At 44.8% G+C, this 15,237-nt stretch overlaps 1 protein-coding gene across 9 annotated transcripts in view; it reads right to left on the minus strand.

The window, feature by feature from the left end:
- Positions 1-12,258, minus strand: part of LOC135904403 (uncharacterized transmembrane protein DDB_G0289901-like) — a 127,360-nt gene extending 115,102 nt beyond the window's left edge. For 5 of the 9 annotated variants that reach the window (XM_065435188.1, XM_065435187.1, XM_065435186.1 and 2 more), the window contains exons 1-4: positions 12,002-12,256; positions 7,238-7,300; positions 3,340-3,372; positions 1,345-1,392 (exon numbers count right to left, since the gene is read on the minus strand). In XM_065435188.1, coding sequence (XP_065291260.1) covers positions 1,345-1,392; positions 3,340-3,372; positions 7,238-7,300; positions 12,002-12,101 — 244 coding nt within the window. In that variant the 5' untranslated portion in view covers positions 12,102-12,256. Of the gene's footprint in view, positions 1-1,344; positions 1,393-3,339; positions 3,373-7,237; positions 7,301-12,001 lie in introns of all 9 variants that reach the window. The other 4 variants (XM_065435181.2, XM_065435183.1, XM_065435182.1 and 1 more) reach the window with 2 other exon arrangements.
- Positions 12,259-15,237: the final 2,979 nt, after the last annotated feature.

Below are 15,237 nucleotides of genomic sequence, written 5' to 3' on the forward strand. Positions count from 1 at the left end.
GGAAACTAAAGTGTAGCGTTGCCAGCAGCCTTTCATTTAGGGACACTGTGTAAACCTGCGTGGGGTTCTAAAGTTTTATCAAAACTACCAGCCGTTTGCACTACGATAAAGGTGTCTATTCAATCTCGTATGGCTAGGACGGTTTGCCTGTGTAGAGAAGTGGCATTCACGCTCCTGACACACTAGATAGCCTTCCGATATGCGGCCGCTGTCGTGATCAAATGCATAATTTTTATGCGAAATTGTCAAATGGCGCACTGCGCGAAAAATCCTGTAGCAGCGAAACGGTACTTATACTCACATTGCCGTTGGCTGCAACGTCACGTCACAAGTGCGCCTCGACGGAGTACAGCGCCACCTGCTGCTCTATTAGCGCGCCAGGTATTATGTAAGGGGAGGGGACATCAACGCGACGCTACATCACCCTCGCTCATGCTCACGAAACCCTGTGTTATCCGTTTCATGTCCGCGCAAGCTCTCGCCATCGTTTTAACTGCGCCTCGGTGAGGCGGAATAAAAACGCCCCGAGCGTCTCAACGCGCTCGCTTGCGCGCGAGTTCATATCCCGCAGATCCGTTCAATGGCGATCAAAATTGGACATTAATGCTTTTGCATTCCCAACTCATGAGAAGTGCATAGGTGTCCGCGAATTTTTTATGGGTTAAGATGGCTTGTTTGCTACGTATTATTACCTTGTGGCAAATTAAAACAGAGCCCAAAAGAGAAAGGTAATCGGGCTACCAACAGTCTCTTAATACAGACACGAGACCCAGTTGCTTGAACAGAATAAGAGAAAGAAGCAAAATAGGGAAAAGGAATTAGGCCGCAGCATATTGCATGGTACACAAGAACTGCATGAGCTTCACAGACGGCACTCGAGTGCCGAAGTAGAAAAGACCCCTCTATGGGTCTCCTGGGCGTCGTATTGATTTGAAGCTTGACTTTTTACGAATGAGTGGTCGGCAAAGTTCATGAGAGACCAAGTGGTTGTAACAAGCCCATCGGCTCATAACGAAGTCTAGCTAACAGACTGAAATAAATGTTTATTCGGCCACCCCAGCGGTAGCAAACTTTTCCAACTGCTTCCAAGGCCCTGAATGCTGTAAAAAACTTCTGCAGTCCTGCGCAAACTTGAACGGTGTACTAGGACGAAACAACCAGAATGGTGGCCAAAAGATGCTCTTCGGGATGTTCATCATTTCGCCCCAAAAGCAAATAGCGCAGAAAATTTTGGAGCTTGAACTTCTATCGGCCAACTACTGCAGAAATTTATTTTCTAGCTGACCCTCCATCGAAAGAAACTATAATCATTCGTTTTCTTTATTCAGAACCACCCGCACTCACCAGAGCTGCTTGCGGATCCTGAGGCTCCTCCAGAAAAGCCGCCATAGCCTGCAGAAGGAAAACAAAATCATTGACGTGTTGGACCTACTTCACACAGTAAAGTGAATCGGTCATAGAACTATGATACTACACAATTGGCAGAGTGGGCTCAGAGTACTGAGAGGAATAATGAAGACGCAACTTGGGTTGCAAAAGCAGAAAATACAAGCCTGGACCAAAACTACAGTGCCTAAATATAATATTTACGGACAAAGCGGTTGAAGATGACGGGGGCCTTAACTGAACAGAAGGCAGCTCATGCAGAATCAAACGCAAGCACGTAGTTTCATTTGTTGCTTCAGAACACGCCGAAACTAGCTGATGTTTAGTAAGTTATACGATAATTTGGAGAGGAAATTTAAATCTTGCCTAATTGATCACATCAACAGATGTTCTTTGTTCGGAGTGTGAGAATAACGGAAACTTTAAGCAACGTTTCTTATCCACCTAGAAATGGTAGCAGATATTTCTTAAATATTCTGTAAGAGATCGACGTTGAACGCTAGTTTTACGAGAAGTTGGTTTCTGGATAATGTCTGCACGAGCTAAGAGAAACGCAAAAATAATAAATATTCAAAGCAGTAATTGGAATGGTACTTCTATGGACAACCTAAATTTTTATTGGAATGCCTCAGTCTTCTAAAACATTTCATAATAGTCCTACCACTACCAAGATGTCGGCTTTAATTTGAATTCCTAATAATCGCGTTTGTTATCACGTTACCGTGAACTCTAGTGAAATACGTAAAAAAAAACGCTTGCTCAATAACAAGCACGAAAGGGTGGTAATTTCCCTTCACAGTACTTATAAACAAGCCTATTCGATCCTTTACGTAAGCGTACACAACTGCCTGCTTGCGTAACATTTTCGTAAATGCATGGGATCCCATTAGCCCGACGGGTGCCTTGTATACTAACCGCTTTAGCGGAAGTTTTCAGATATTTCAACAGAACATGGAAGACGATGAATAGTTGGTAATGTTGGAAACAGATTATTTGTGGCGAATTGCATAGCCTAAAAACGAACTCCTATGTGCGCTTGAAAGATTGCCATATCGCTGCAAAAATATGTTCGCGTGCGCGTAAAAAGCCGGTGCATTGTTTCAAACAATCTTCCTTGGTTAAAAGCATCCATATCTCTAAATCTTTAGTTTCCAGAATGTGTATGCTGTGATGTCTCTGGCAAAACCAACAATCCCTGAAGCATGTTGTAGTCAACATTAAGTAGCGTCTTTTTTTTTTCTTTTTTTCATTGCGACGATTTGAATGAGGCGAAGCTCCAGGGGAAAATCAGCATAGCAACTACCAGAAATCAGCATTGTAACTATCACCAGAGTAACTACCAGTGCGGCAACATTCGGACGAAAAGAGGTGCCATAGATGTAATTGTAAGGTCTGTCGCGTCTTCTTGAGGTGATTTCCAAAATTCAGCCTCCGTCGTGCGTCACAATAGGTTGTATACTTTCGATTTGCTTGCGAGTGTGTATGCTGTAAAGCATACCCGCCACCGGCATCTGCTTGATTCACTGGACACAAAGTTGCAATAGAATACGACAGAAATTATCCTTTATTGACTAAATGTACGAAAACTATGAACTCACGCTACAGCTTCGTTGATGCACTGTAATGTACGAAGGGGCTTGCCACGCTGGTCGCGCTTGAGCCCTACTAAATTCGACCCACGTGTTCCTATACTAGAGCTAACGTGCTTGAAGAATGCAGATGCACGCCATGTATAAAGGCATAGCCATTGCATGGCATCAGGTGGGCACGCCGATGTCAGAAAATAAACTGGCTATGCTTGCCACTTAGGAGGGGAGTTTGTATAGTAGCGGGTTGAGCATCTGTTTTTTTTTTTAATAGCGCACAGCCACATGTCGTTCGTACTTGGAGCAGTATTCGTAGAAAAAACAGTAGCAGCGTTCGCTTTTGTAATGTGGAGGCACCGGTACTCACCAGAACCACTCGAGCTGATAGATGCTCCACCACCTAAACAGAGAGAAGAGGAGCTCCTTTAACGTACTGCTAAAAAAAAATTACTTTGTTGAACAATACAGACGTACACAATTATTAAGTGTCATCAAAACAATGTGACGTAGCGACAATTCTTGGACCCCGATGACTTTCATCGACGGGTGTGTGTGCGAGAACTAAGTAAATAAAAATCCAAGGCTTTAAGCGCTCGAAAGGCGTCTGTTGCGAATGCATGTGACGAGGATGCTACCTCGGTGACCAAAGAGAGGTGAGATAGCTCGAGAACCTGCAGATGGAAAAGGTCATTTCAATTTTCTTTTTCCTTACACGTAAATGATGTTTGAGTGCCTTCCGTCTTGCGTGCGACTATATGCACTCAAATATTATATTCATTTCTGAAAATGAATTGGCTGGATTTGGTTTTGCTATAGAAAGGAGCCTTTCTTTTCGCTTTCATCATCATAAAAAATTCTCGAATGCACGCGCCTAATTCAAAGGAAGTTTCAGATGAACAAAAAGAATTCATAACTTTCAAACTTGCTTGAAGTTGGGCGCTGATTTCAGTACACTGTTTTAAATCGTTTTATCTCTGATGGTAAGCGTGCAACTGCTTGTGTGCCCCAGAGTTCAATCTTGACTCCTCTCCTGTTTTTACTTCACAGTAATGATAGAGTTAATATACCGCGCACAAGCGGCATCACCATTTATGCAGACGCCACTAACGTTGCTTATTACGGGACCCAACTTGTCTGTAATACAAAATACGGCTAACGAATGCCTAAATGAGCTAGCACTGTGACTGAAATCTAATAGCCTTTAGCTGAATGTTGTGAAGAAAAAAATATACTACACTCCTTGCCAACAAGACTGTCGAACACGGCTTCAATCTTACACTTAGAGCACCATCCTACAGTTCCAAAGCAGTCAACGAAATTCCTGGGCACAAAATGTTCCTAAGTTCGGTGAACATAGGCACAAAATAGCATGCTCTGCTGTTGTATTTAACCAATAAAAAACTTCGATGTCATTCACAGTTAAAATTAACTTTATTATTACCTCCTTTTCTCCAACATGCAGTGCGGGCTCTTAGTTTTGGGGACTGAATGGGCTACAACCAGTATATATCATGCTCAACCTGCAGAAACGCGCTGTCCAGGCCAATTGAAAACTCACCTATTAGTAAAAGTTCTAGCCTTGTATTTGAAAAGAGTCGGTTGTTCGATGTTGACCAGGCTTGTGAAACGAAAATAGCTATTTATGTAATAACCCTTTACAACAAAGCGAAACGCAACTTCAGCGTAAATATTTAGTTAGAAACAACGCTTACCAGTTTAGATACACCTACTACATACCAGACAGGCCCAGGGCTAACTAGGACATGCAAATTAATTTTTCTTTAAAATAGCCCACGTGAAACTATGCCCATTGATATTCTCAAACTCACAAAAGAAATATACACTTTCCCTAAATTTAAAAGGTGTGACATTATGTCCTACTTTAAAAAGGGCATTTTCGAGTATTTTCGGGTACAGATTTTTCTGCCATTGTTATTATGAACTCATTCTTTTCTGAGGTGCTTATACTACTACTTCTGGTATTCCTTCACTCTTCTGCAGCAGTTATTTCCGCTGTGTGTATAGCTTTTTATTGGAGCGATAATGCTTCACCTTTCTAGATCTCTGATTGTATATCTGTAAACTGTTCTAATTTTGATGTATTTAGATTATACATTCTTCTGATTTTGTGTTCTTTCGTGGTTTCCTTTGACAGTATGCTTGTTTTGCCCTTCTGTATTTGTTTACCGATAACTATACCTTTGCTATACCTATACCTTTGCTTTTTTTTTAATCATAGGTGTGCTTTGTTAACGCCGCTGAAGATCACGCTACGAGTTTTACAACTGCCAGGAGTTTCTTCGTATATCTTTCTGTTGGACCTTAGACCTTGGAGTGCACTTCGATAGCTCTCTTAGTTTCTCGCCCCACGCTCAGCAGACGAGGCAGCGTGCACTTCGAATGCTCGGGCTGGTATGTTGGGTGACGAGAGACCTCAAACAACCTGGGCCATATGTAACTTTATATAAGAGCGTGTGCCCTCCAGTTCTTGAGTACTCCTCCATGGTTTGGGGCGGCAGTTGTAGGTCAAATCGTGAACTTTTCGAAAATGTGCAAAAGAAGTTCACATCTCTATTTACACATCGATTCTGTCAAAAGCCTTCCATCTCCATAGGGCTAACACAACTTTCAAAAGATGAAGCGCCAACAGGGACGGACACTAAGAAGGAACAAAGACAGGACAAGGTGCTACTTGCAACTGTTTATTGAAGTCAATGGCGTCTGATTATATATACATGGAGAGAAGGGGAAGAAAAAGAAGGAACACTGATTATGTGAATGCGCACGCGCGAGAACACTGAAGAGGTATATGAAGAGAATCACGATTAATCAAAATCTAAAACTTATCTAGAAACATGCTTTCATTTGTGTAAATATTCAGAGACGAGGTGCTGACACAGGCGTCCCCTCTTTTTCTAATCTGGTTGGTCTCCAACAGTTCACGCGCTACAGAATCTTTGTTTTTAAACTTGTTTGTTGTATCATGTAGCCTTGCTTCATATATGCGTACTTGCTTATTCTCATTCCCACAGGCCTTGCAATGAAGCGGGAAGTTTGAGCCATAACCATTTTTCAGTGAAAGCTTATGCTCCCGCAGGCGTTCATTAATACTTCGGCCAGTCTGGCCGATATACTCTTTCCCACATTTCAGCGGTATGCGGTATACGACCCCTTCTTGGCACTTCACAAAAGGGTTTGTATGTTTAATAGAACACCTTACTTTCTTAAAGTCATCAGAACCAATCAGTCGGCACCAAGTAGCAAGTTTTCGGGGGCGGAAAAAAACCACAGAAATATTGTATATCACGGTGACGTGTTTAAGATCATGCGCTATTTTGTGAGAGTACGGTGTCACCACTGGTTTAGCAAGCGATGGCTCGCGCCACCACTCGCGTGCTTCGTCTTCTCCCTCTTTTTTTTTTATGGCAATGGCATCGATGTCTCATCTTTTGAAAGTTATGCACCAACTAGCCCTACAACGTGTTTTACAGCTAACACAGACACTCACCCCACCTACCCTCACCTGCAGACGCAACGAATCGGATGTTCTTTTTCTTCAGAAATTGATACATGGAAAATTCTGCTGCTCGCACTTGCTTTCAATGTGCGCTTTTACATTCCGCAGAAAGGCACAAGGAAACAGCGCGCCTTTCAGCTTTCAGACTTTTGTGACCCTCTATCAAGAGTGGAGGTGACATATAACGCCCATTCAGACTGCCTTGATATCTTCATGCCGAACTTTAATATTTTTCTCAAAGGAGTTGGAGAGAAATTTCACTAACTCAACAAAAACTCTCACGTCTGTTGGATGTTCCGTCATTCTGTAATCATTTTTTCAGTTTCGCCACTTGTGCTTTGTATTGTCTTCGTGTACAAATTTTAAGCTCTGTTAAAATCTGTATTCGCGAAGTTATTTTGTTTTACTCGTATGTGTGCGCGCGTGTGTATGTGTGTGTGTGAGTTCGCATTGTTCTTCCTGTGCATTGTTTTTCCGAGTGCGCCAGCACCAAGACACTCGTGGTTGTCACTGGGCGCTTTAATAAACACATTATTATTATTATTATTATTATTATTATTATTATTATTATTATTATTATTATTATTATTATTATTATTATTATTATTATTATTATTATTATTAGGAACATTATGAGCAGGAATGGTAGCCGTAAATGGCTATTTCTCCCTCTTGTTCCCGTGAAGCATTGGTGTTTTATAAAACACCATTAAGTGTTGTTCTGAACAGGGGCTAACGCTACACTCACCTCCAGGTACGAGTACATTGGGCCATTGTTCCCGGTTGGACCTTTGCCTAATGCTGACGCTCACTGAAAAAAAAAAGAAGGCAAACAAGTCGATAGACGGCAGTATATGCGCTCCCAAAGCGCAGTAAGTGAAATCTGTTAGTGCACGCTTTATTTGGCAGATATTACTCGGAGTGTCCGCAGGCCCTACAATATTAAAGTTACAACGCTGGTACTACCAACATCTTCGAGTTTACTAACCCATAATTTGCAGGCGAATGCACCATGGTTCCCCATATTTGTTTCAAGGAAGCCTTTCATTGTGCAGTACCGGACATTACTGCGTTCAACACCCAGCTATTTTGTGGCAGACTTTCAGGGCGGATGATTTCAAATCTGTCATACTCACGATTTCTAGAAAGTAGGGCAGGGGGGGCTATGTGTGGCCCCACATTGGGTGCCAATGTGGGAGGCAACGTAGCCCCATAGACCTAGAGAGTAGGCCTCAGTTCTCACCAGCGCCATGGCTCGCGCCACCACTCGATCGCGAGCTTTGTCTTCTCTCTCTCTCTCTCTCTCTCTCTCTCTCTCTCTCTCTCTCTCTCTCTCTCTCTCTTTCTTTCATTGCAATGGCGTCGATATCGCATAGCATGGTGGCAGTTCCCGCACTAGGCATACCACGTTTACATTGGATATCGACCGATTTTGGCGGTGCAGTAGAAACATTCATGCGGAAGAGAACTACTAAAGAAGTAAAACAAAAATATGACACCGCTAGTGAAATAATGTTCATCTTTTTCATCAATAATAATGAAGCTTTCCAGTCTTATTAAGGTGATTGTGCTGATTTTCAAATACGTATATATATTGTAGTGAAGAGGAATGCCTGGGAGGCTCGAGCTCGAGATTGCCTGAGCGGCTCTTGTTGAGACACGCTGCCTGCTGCTCCTTTGTGCCGTATTCATATTAGATTCTGGTGGAGGTGCGGCGGTTTTCCCCCAACCTGGAATTACGCACCCGAACTCTGCCATCCGTCATGCTTGACGCCCCAGCCCGACATCCCCACCGGGTACTTCAGCCATCGTATGTGCCGGTGCCCAGCGTCAACGGGATCCTGATATCTTCAGCGGCACCACTGAGAAGGGCGTTGAAGATTTGCTTGAATCGTATGAATGCGCCAGAAACACCAACAAATGGGACTATCCCCTCAAGCTCGGCAATGCGATCTTTTATTTATTGGGTGTCGCCCAGCTGTGGTTCAAAAAGCACGAAGCCGATCTCCGCACGTGGGCTAGCTTCAAAACCGGCATCGCAGAAGTTTTAGGCTGCCCTGGCGTGCACAAACTTCGCGCTAAACAACGCCTGCGAAGCCGATCTCAGCAAACTGGTGAAACGTTCACCAGCTACATAGAGGACATCGTCGACCTCTGCTGGCGCATCAAACCGACGATGGCGGAGGCGGACAAGGTACGTCACATCATGAAGGGCATTTCCGACGATGCCTTTCATATACTGCTGTCCAGAAACCCAGGCACTGTTTCTCAGGTCATTGAGCTTTGCCAGAGTTTCGACGAGCTGTGCAGACAGCGTCTTCTCACGCGGCACCCCTCTGCGTCCGACGAAACCCTCGCGAGCATGACCGCGACTCCTCAGATGGACTCCCTGCTTCGCCAGATAAAAGAGTCCGTCCGTGCTGAGGTCGCTCGTCAGCTTTTGCTGCTGTCCTCAGCCACGCCACCACCTTTGCCGGCCAAACTTCGCCAGGTCATCCACGAGCAAGAGTGCACAGCTCTCCCTTCTGCCCGCGAGACTCCGCCGGTGCCGACTCCCGTTGCTTTTCCCGAGCTAACTGCACCTCTCACTATGCTGAGGCTCTCGCGCGGCACCACCTCCGATCTTTGCGCCATCCCCATCAGTCGGGCCGCTGCGTCCAGCTCGCTTCGTTCAGCCGTGGTATCACACAGCAGTGGACAATGGCACACTCCTGACAACCAGCCAAAAAGTTTTGCCAGTGGTCTACCTGGTCACGTTGCACAATTTTGACGTCGCCGCGCAACGTCCCACCGCCGTAGCTCTCGACGCCACACCATACGTTTCCCCATACCCGTCATCCTCCGTGTCTCAGAACCCTGGCCAGGTGCCTTCCTACTCGGATCACCGCCCTCTTGTTGACCGCCGTTCGCCATCGCCTCGACACCGCTCACTCTCGCCGATGCGTCGTCGTCCTTCTTCGCCGGAATGGGAAAACTAATCGTCGCAGTTCCAGAGGCAAGAACTGCGTCACCCACGAAGAGACCAAGGCCTCTCCAATAACTAATGTTATTGATGTATATGTGGATGGCGTCGCTGCACTCACCCTCGTTGACACTGGTGCCGCAGTTTCAGTTATTAGTGCCAAGCTTTGCCGTTCGCTCAGAAAATTACCGAAGTCACTGTCCAACGTGTCACTTCGTACTGCCAGCGCCTGCAGCGGAGTGTACTGCTCGCGTTGCGATCAACGGCCTCCTCTACACCATCGAATTTTTGGTGCGGTGTTCTTGTTCCCACGATCTTATTTTGGGCTGGGACTTCCTTTCCGCTAATAAGGCCGTCACCGACTGTTCTCGTGCTGAAGTGGAATTTCAAACGCTGTGCCATGCCCCACTCCATGACGCTCGTGAACCTGAAGATAAAGTATTTGTTGCCGAAGACGTTGCAGTTCCACCACACTCATCTGCCCTTGCCACAGTGTCATGCAACATTGTTGCTAATGGCAGCGTACTTTTGACGCCATCTGCAATTTTCGCTCGTCGCAAATGTTCCCCGCTGCCTTTCGCTCTTTTGGACGTTCATAACAGCGTCAGCAGACGGCTCGTCGCCAACCGATTGTCCTGTCCTCTCACTTTGCTTCGTGGGAAGTGCGTTGGCCGTGCCCAGTGTGTCGACCCTGCTGCCACCGCTCGTGATATAGCATCCTTCCTCCTGAAAAACTTTATTCTTCGTCACGGTGCACCTCGCGAACTTTTGAGTGATAGAGGACGTGTCTTCATCCCCGAAGTCGTAAACGCGCTCCTTGCTGAATGTCGCATCGTTCATCGCACCACCACCACCTACCATACTCAGAGTAATGGTCTGACGGAAAGACTTAACCGCATGTTTGGCGACATGCTCTCCAAATACGTCGCCTCTGGTCACACTGATTGCGACCTCATTTTGCCATTCATCGTGTTCGCCTACAACACTGCACCACAGGTGACCATAAACTTCTTCCCATTCTTCCTCTTGTATGGCCGCGAACCTTCGACTACCCTCGACACCATTCTTCCGTACAGACCCGACTCATCCCAATGTACGCCCATCTCTGAAGCTGCCCGCCGCGTAGACGAATGCCGTCAGCTCGCCCGTTACAGCCGTCGACAAATGCCAACATAAGTCTCGACGTGATGATGATCACCCGCATTGTCCCTTTCTTCCGGACTTCCTTTTGTGGCTTTGGGTTCCCGCCGTTGCTGCTGGACTCTCATCCAAGCTTGTATCCAAATATCAAGGACCCTACCATGTTGTAGCGCAGACATCGCCTGTGAACTATATTGTGGAGCCTGTCACGCCACCTACGGACCAACGCTGTCGTGGTCGTGAAACCGTCCACGTACAACGCCTGAAGCCGTATTACGAACCCATGATTCTGTGTTCACCACGAGTCGACATGATGGCTCCTTTTCCTATGGGGGGCGATTGTAGTGAAGAGGAATGCCCGGCGCTGCAGACACATCGCCAGTCGTCCGGGAGGCTTGCTCTCGAGATTGCTTGAGCTGCTCTTGTTGAAACACGCTGCCTGCTGCTGCCTTGAGCAGTATTCATATTCGAATATATATATATATATATATATATATATATATATATATATATATATATATATATATATATATATATATATATATATATATATATATATATATATATATATATATTTCTCAGACCTTTCCCCAAATAATGATCTGAGCATGTTTGAGCAAACGAAAGACGACGACAATAATGACATAATAATATCAAGAGTTTTTGATGTATCCCATATTGGCCTTTTATTTCGTGTAAAATATGTTCATAATAATTACATTTTCAACGCGTTTTACTTTATAAAGTAGTATTACTCCAGAAATCAAAAAGTACATTGATAGCCTCACGAAAAGTCGCAAGCGCTCCCTTCCTACTATTGTTTCCCCTTCACAGCTTGTAGGAAGCTTGCTTCATTGGCATGCTTTAGTTGTGCGCAAGTGACGAAAGATGAAAAATACAATGAAAGCAAACGCCTGCTTCAGCAGATGTTTACGAAAGTAGCATCCATCGAAAGGGCATATGCTTGCACAACTACAATACGTATAAAGTGATCGAGACTTTCAACTCTACCATTAGATAAATAATTCTACTGGCGAGCATTGCGCGAGCTTTCACTGCATAAGCGCACCCGGACCACCGTTCACGCTTTCTAGCTCGCATAAAATCTGAGTGGTCGTCTGTAGACTGCCGCAGATGTGTTCAAGGCTTACATATACAATACGGGAAGTCTGTTCTCGTCTCCATATTTAAATGTTAACGTCACGCCGCATAGTCATGAAAATATAGTCGAATGCGAAGAAACAGGTGTCTGCATTACGCCTCACACCCCCGTAAAACCATAAAAATTGCCTTGCAGAGTGACTAATGAAGTGCAAGCGGCCTAAAATGAATGATCTAATCTTACGCGTCACGATAATTCCGCTGTGCTGACAGGCTAAACTACCACCAAGTTTTAAAAAGCATGCTCACCTCGACCGAGTGCCACCTCTTGAAGAGCGAATGCGACCAGGGCAGTAAGAAGCGGCCCCATAATTTTTTGCGTTCTGCCAGCTGTGGTGCCCATGATCATGCACTTGCTAAGGGCGTCCGAGTAAACGCAGCTTCTTATAAACCGCGTCACCACTAGGGGCCACGTTCGCAGTTTTGCGGGAAAGAGCAGTGACTCGCTGGAACCCTTCTTTGTCTCAAACACGTGCGGCAGATAGAAATGTAGTTCAGAACGCTTGCGCACCGACCACCAAAGCGGCGGCGAGCGTTAGGACAATTGGAGACGGGCGTAAGCGAACACAATAGAGCACGAAGTCTACTTCGTTTCGGCAAAAAATTAAGCATGCGTCAAATGCTTGCATTGATTGTCTTGGACAAAGTGTCGTCCTTGCTATCGCTCGCTTTCTACGTACGCGATAAGCTCAGTTCACATCATACCTTCTGCGAAGATACGAAGATACGAAGACGAAGATGCTGCGACGGTCTTAAATGTAGTAGAATAGATCCCTCCCCCAACCATATTAAATTACTGCGATAAACTTCCCGCATGCGATACTGTTAAGTTCGCAAGAATCTCAAAATATGCAGCGTGTCTAATCAAAAGTATAAAGTTATGGTATCGTACCTGTTGAAACAGGCTATTTCTTCCCAGCTTTTTCGTCTTTCATCATTGTCCCGTTCGCGTGCATAATTTTCGCTTGTGATCCTGGTTTGCCATCCGCTAGCTTGTGGAAGTAGTTCATGGTCGCGAGCTTCCATTTGTGATTCAGAACGCGCTGAATGGGCGAATAGCCCTATGCTGCCCGCCGATGTAACTGCAACATGTCTTTATCCTTGGTTTTGGGGGATATGCTGCGATGTACCTAGCTTGTGTAAGGGCTCCTCTGGTCAGAATAGTCACGCCTCTCACTTTCATAACTTCTCATATGCCGGCCGTTTAAAATCAGTAGCTTGAATGGCTCGTCAAGGAACCATGCGGTTCCACTTCCACTCATATTCGGCGCTGAAGAGTCTTCAAGAAAGAAAGTCCATGCCCTCAACATCACAGCATAGTGATTTAGTAACTGTATCGCGCTAAATAGGCAGACAGATTGGGAGAATGCAAACTTTACACTCCATTTCAAGTTCCAGCTTCACCTTCTTATTGAATCCAAAGATAGCATCTGTTCAGTGGAGTCGGTGTCTGCTGTAGTTCCAAACAGATGAGCTTCTTCTAATGGTTTTTATTGCTATGCTTTTATTTTTAGCTCTCTGAGGGGCCATTTTGTCCCCATTCTTTCTTTCTATGCCTCATTTCAGACGTTTCGAGAAGAAATACGCCGTCGGTCCCATGATTATAGGTGCACGTTAACCTTAATGCTTGCCCACTTGGCAAGAATATGGGTCATCATTGACAAAACTTGTCTTACATTAGAGTCGCTTATGACTGCAAATCTCTACAGTGGTCGCAGTTATAACTGACCGATAATATGAGGGGTGGGCCCACCAACGCCCACCAATAGAAACCTCTTTTACGTAAGAGATGTTTTGTGAACAGAAGCATCTCTTTACTTCGTTCTTAGTGCTTAATGTTAATTACAGGCAGTGGTTTGCGACGCACATGCCTTTTTAGGCTATTGTGTTCGTTGTCTTGACTAAATATAGTAATGAATCCTCCGATAGCCTCTGCGGCGTCTTTTTTTTCACCCAGGGAAAGCAGGTGCACGCACGTAGAGAAAAAAGCTCGAATAATTCTTTCCGTGTGACATATACGATCATAATAGAAAGAGGTTCTACCAAATAAATGTATTAGCAGTACAGACGACCTACGTTGGAGTTTGCTTAGGGAACAATGTACTTACCCTAAGCGTGTATGCCGGAAGACCACGGTAAAATTGACACTTAACTAAAGGCGACTGCAACGTAAGAGGGTCATATTACATACATATTTGTATTGGCTTTCGGGTTGGCTAGAAATAACTATTTTGGGTTTTTTTGTGGTATCATTCACAGTTGAACAACGCTCGTACTCCTGATCACACAGAATATAAATACGACCAGTTCGGATCTTGAACCGAAGTTTTTGCCACATCATCACATTTTCGGCTGAATACTGGAAGGGGAACCGGGATCATTTTAACACAAATATAGCTTCCCTAAAGTAGGGTTAGCTCTTTGGTGTTGTTTGTGCAGTGGGGTCCCAGCTGAAAACGCGCGTACCTTCTCTATTACGACACGTTCTATTGAACGAAATTTGGCGCAGTAAGACTCAAGATACCGGCTAAATCATTTTACGGTATCCTCAGATGCAAACGTTCTGTGTTGTGTCGACAGATGCGAATCATGCGCACACTTTGTAGGCAAATTCGCCCGCTGCAGTGCAGTATCAGAGATTTCAAAAGTTTCAAGAAATGATATGACGCAATGACTAGGAGTTTGCATTGTTGCTGCAAGTGTTGCAACATTGTGTCCGCCCTATTTCTGCGGTTCTCAGTCCCGAAAGGTGAAGCAAAGTCCTTGTCGAATCATGCGAGATAGTCAGAAATAGTATGAAAGTTGTTCCCGAAGGAATTCACGAAGCAAATGAGGTTGATGAAAATAATATTACTTTACTGCTCCTCTAATAAAACGAACCTAAATATTGGTTCAGATAAACTGCTCGATATTTGCTCAAGGTCACATTTACACATAGTACTCAAGATCAGAGTTAAATATAAAACGAGGCACACTAAGAGAAAACAGTATAAACGTTGGCACATGCGCTAATAATTGACCACGGTGTCGGTTTGGGCGAGTTGGCATAGCACGATTTTCACGATGCAGCGTAGAACATGACTGAGCAGGAAATGGTAAACTGGACACATCAAACTCTGTGTGCATTTCGTGTATCAATCTTATTTACCCGTGTCCTTTGGTATATTCTTTCGAATGATCAAGGCCGTCGTATTGAGAAATTAACTGTATACTCCAATGAATATCCAGCATTGAGCGCATACGGGTATGAGGCTAATGGGCAGACATATTTTTTTTATTTGACCTTTAGTGGAGCCAGGCATAATGTATATGCAAGCCAGAAATGTTGCGACGCTTCTGCACTTGATTTCGCTCCCGCACACGGCGCCCACAGACGATCGCGTTCCGGCTTCTTTAAAAAACTTTGAAAGGCTCCACGGACGCGTGTCTAGAACACCTGGCGTTTCTCTATAGACAGCTGGCGTTTTCGTAAGGACATCTGTTTG

Source organism: Dermacentor albipictus, chromosome 7, assembly GCF_038994185.2.
Source record: "Dermacentor albipictus isolate Rhodes 1998 colony chromosome 7, USDA_Dalb.pri_finalv2, whole genome shotgun sequence".
Lineage (NCBI taxonomy): Eukaryota > Metazoa > Arthropoda > Arachnida > Ixodida > Ixodidae > Dermacentor > Dermacentor albipictus.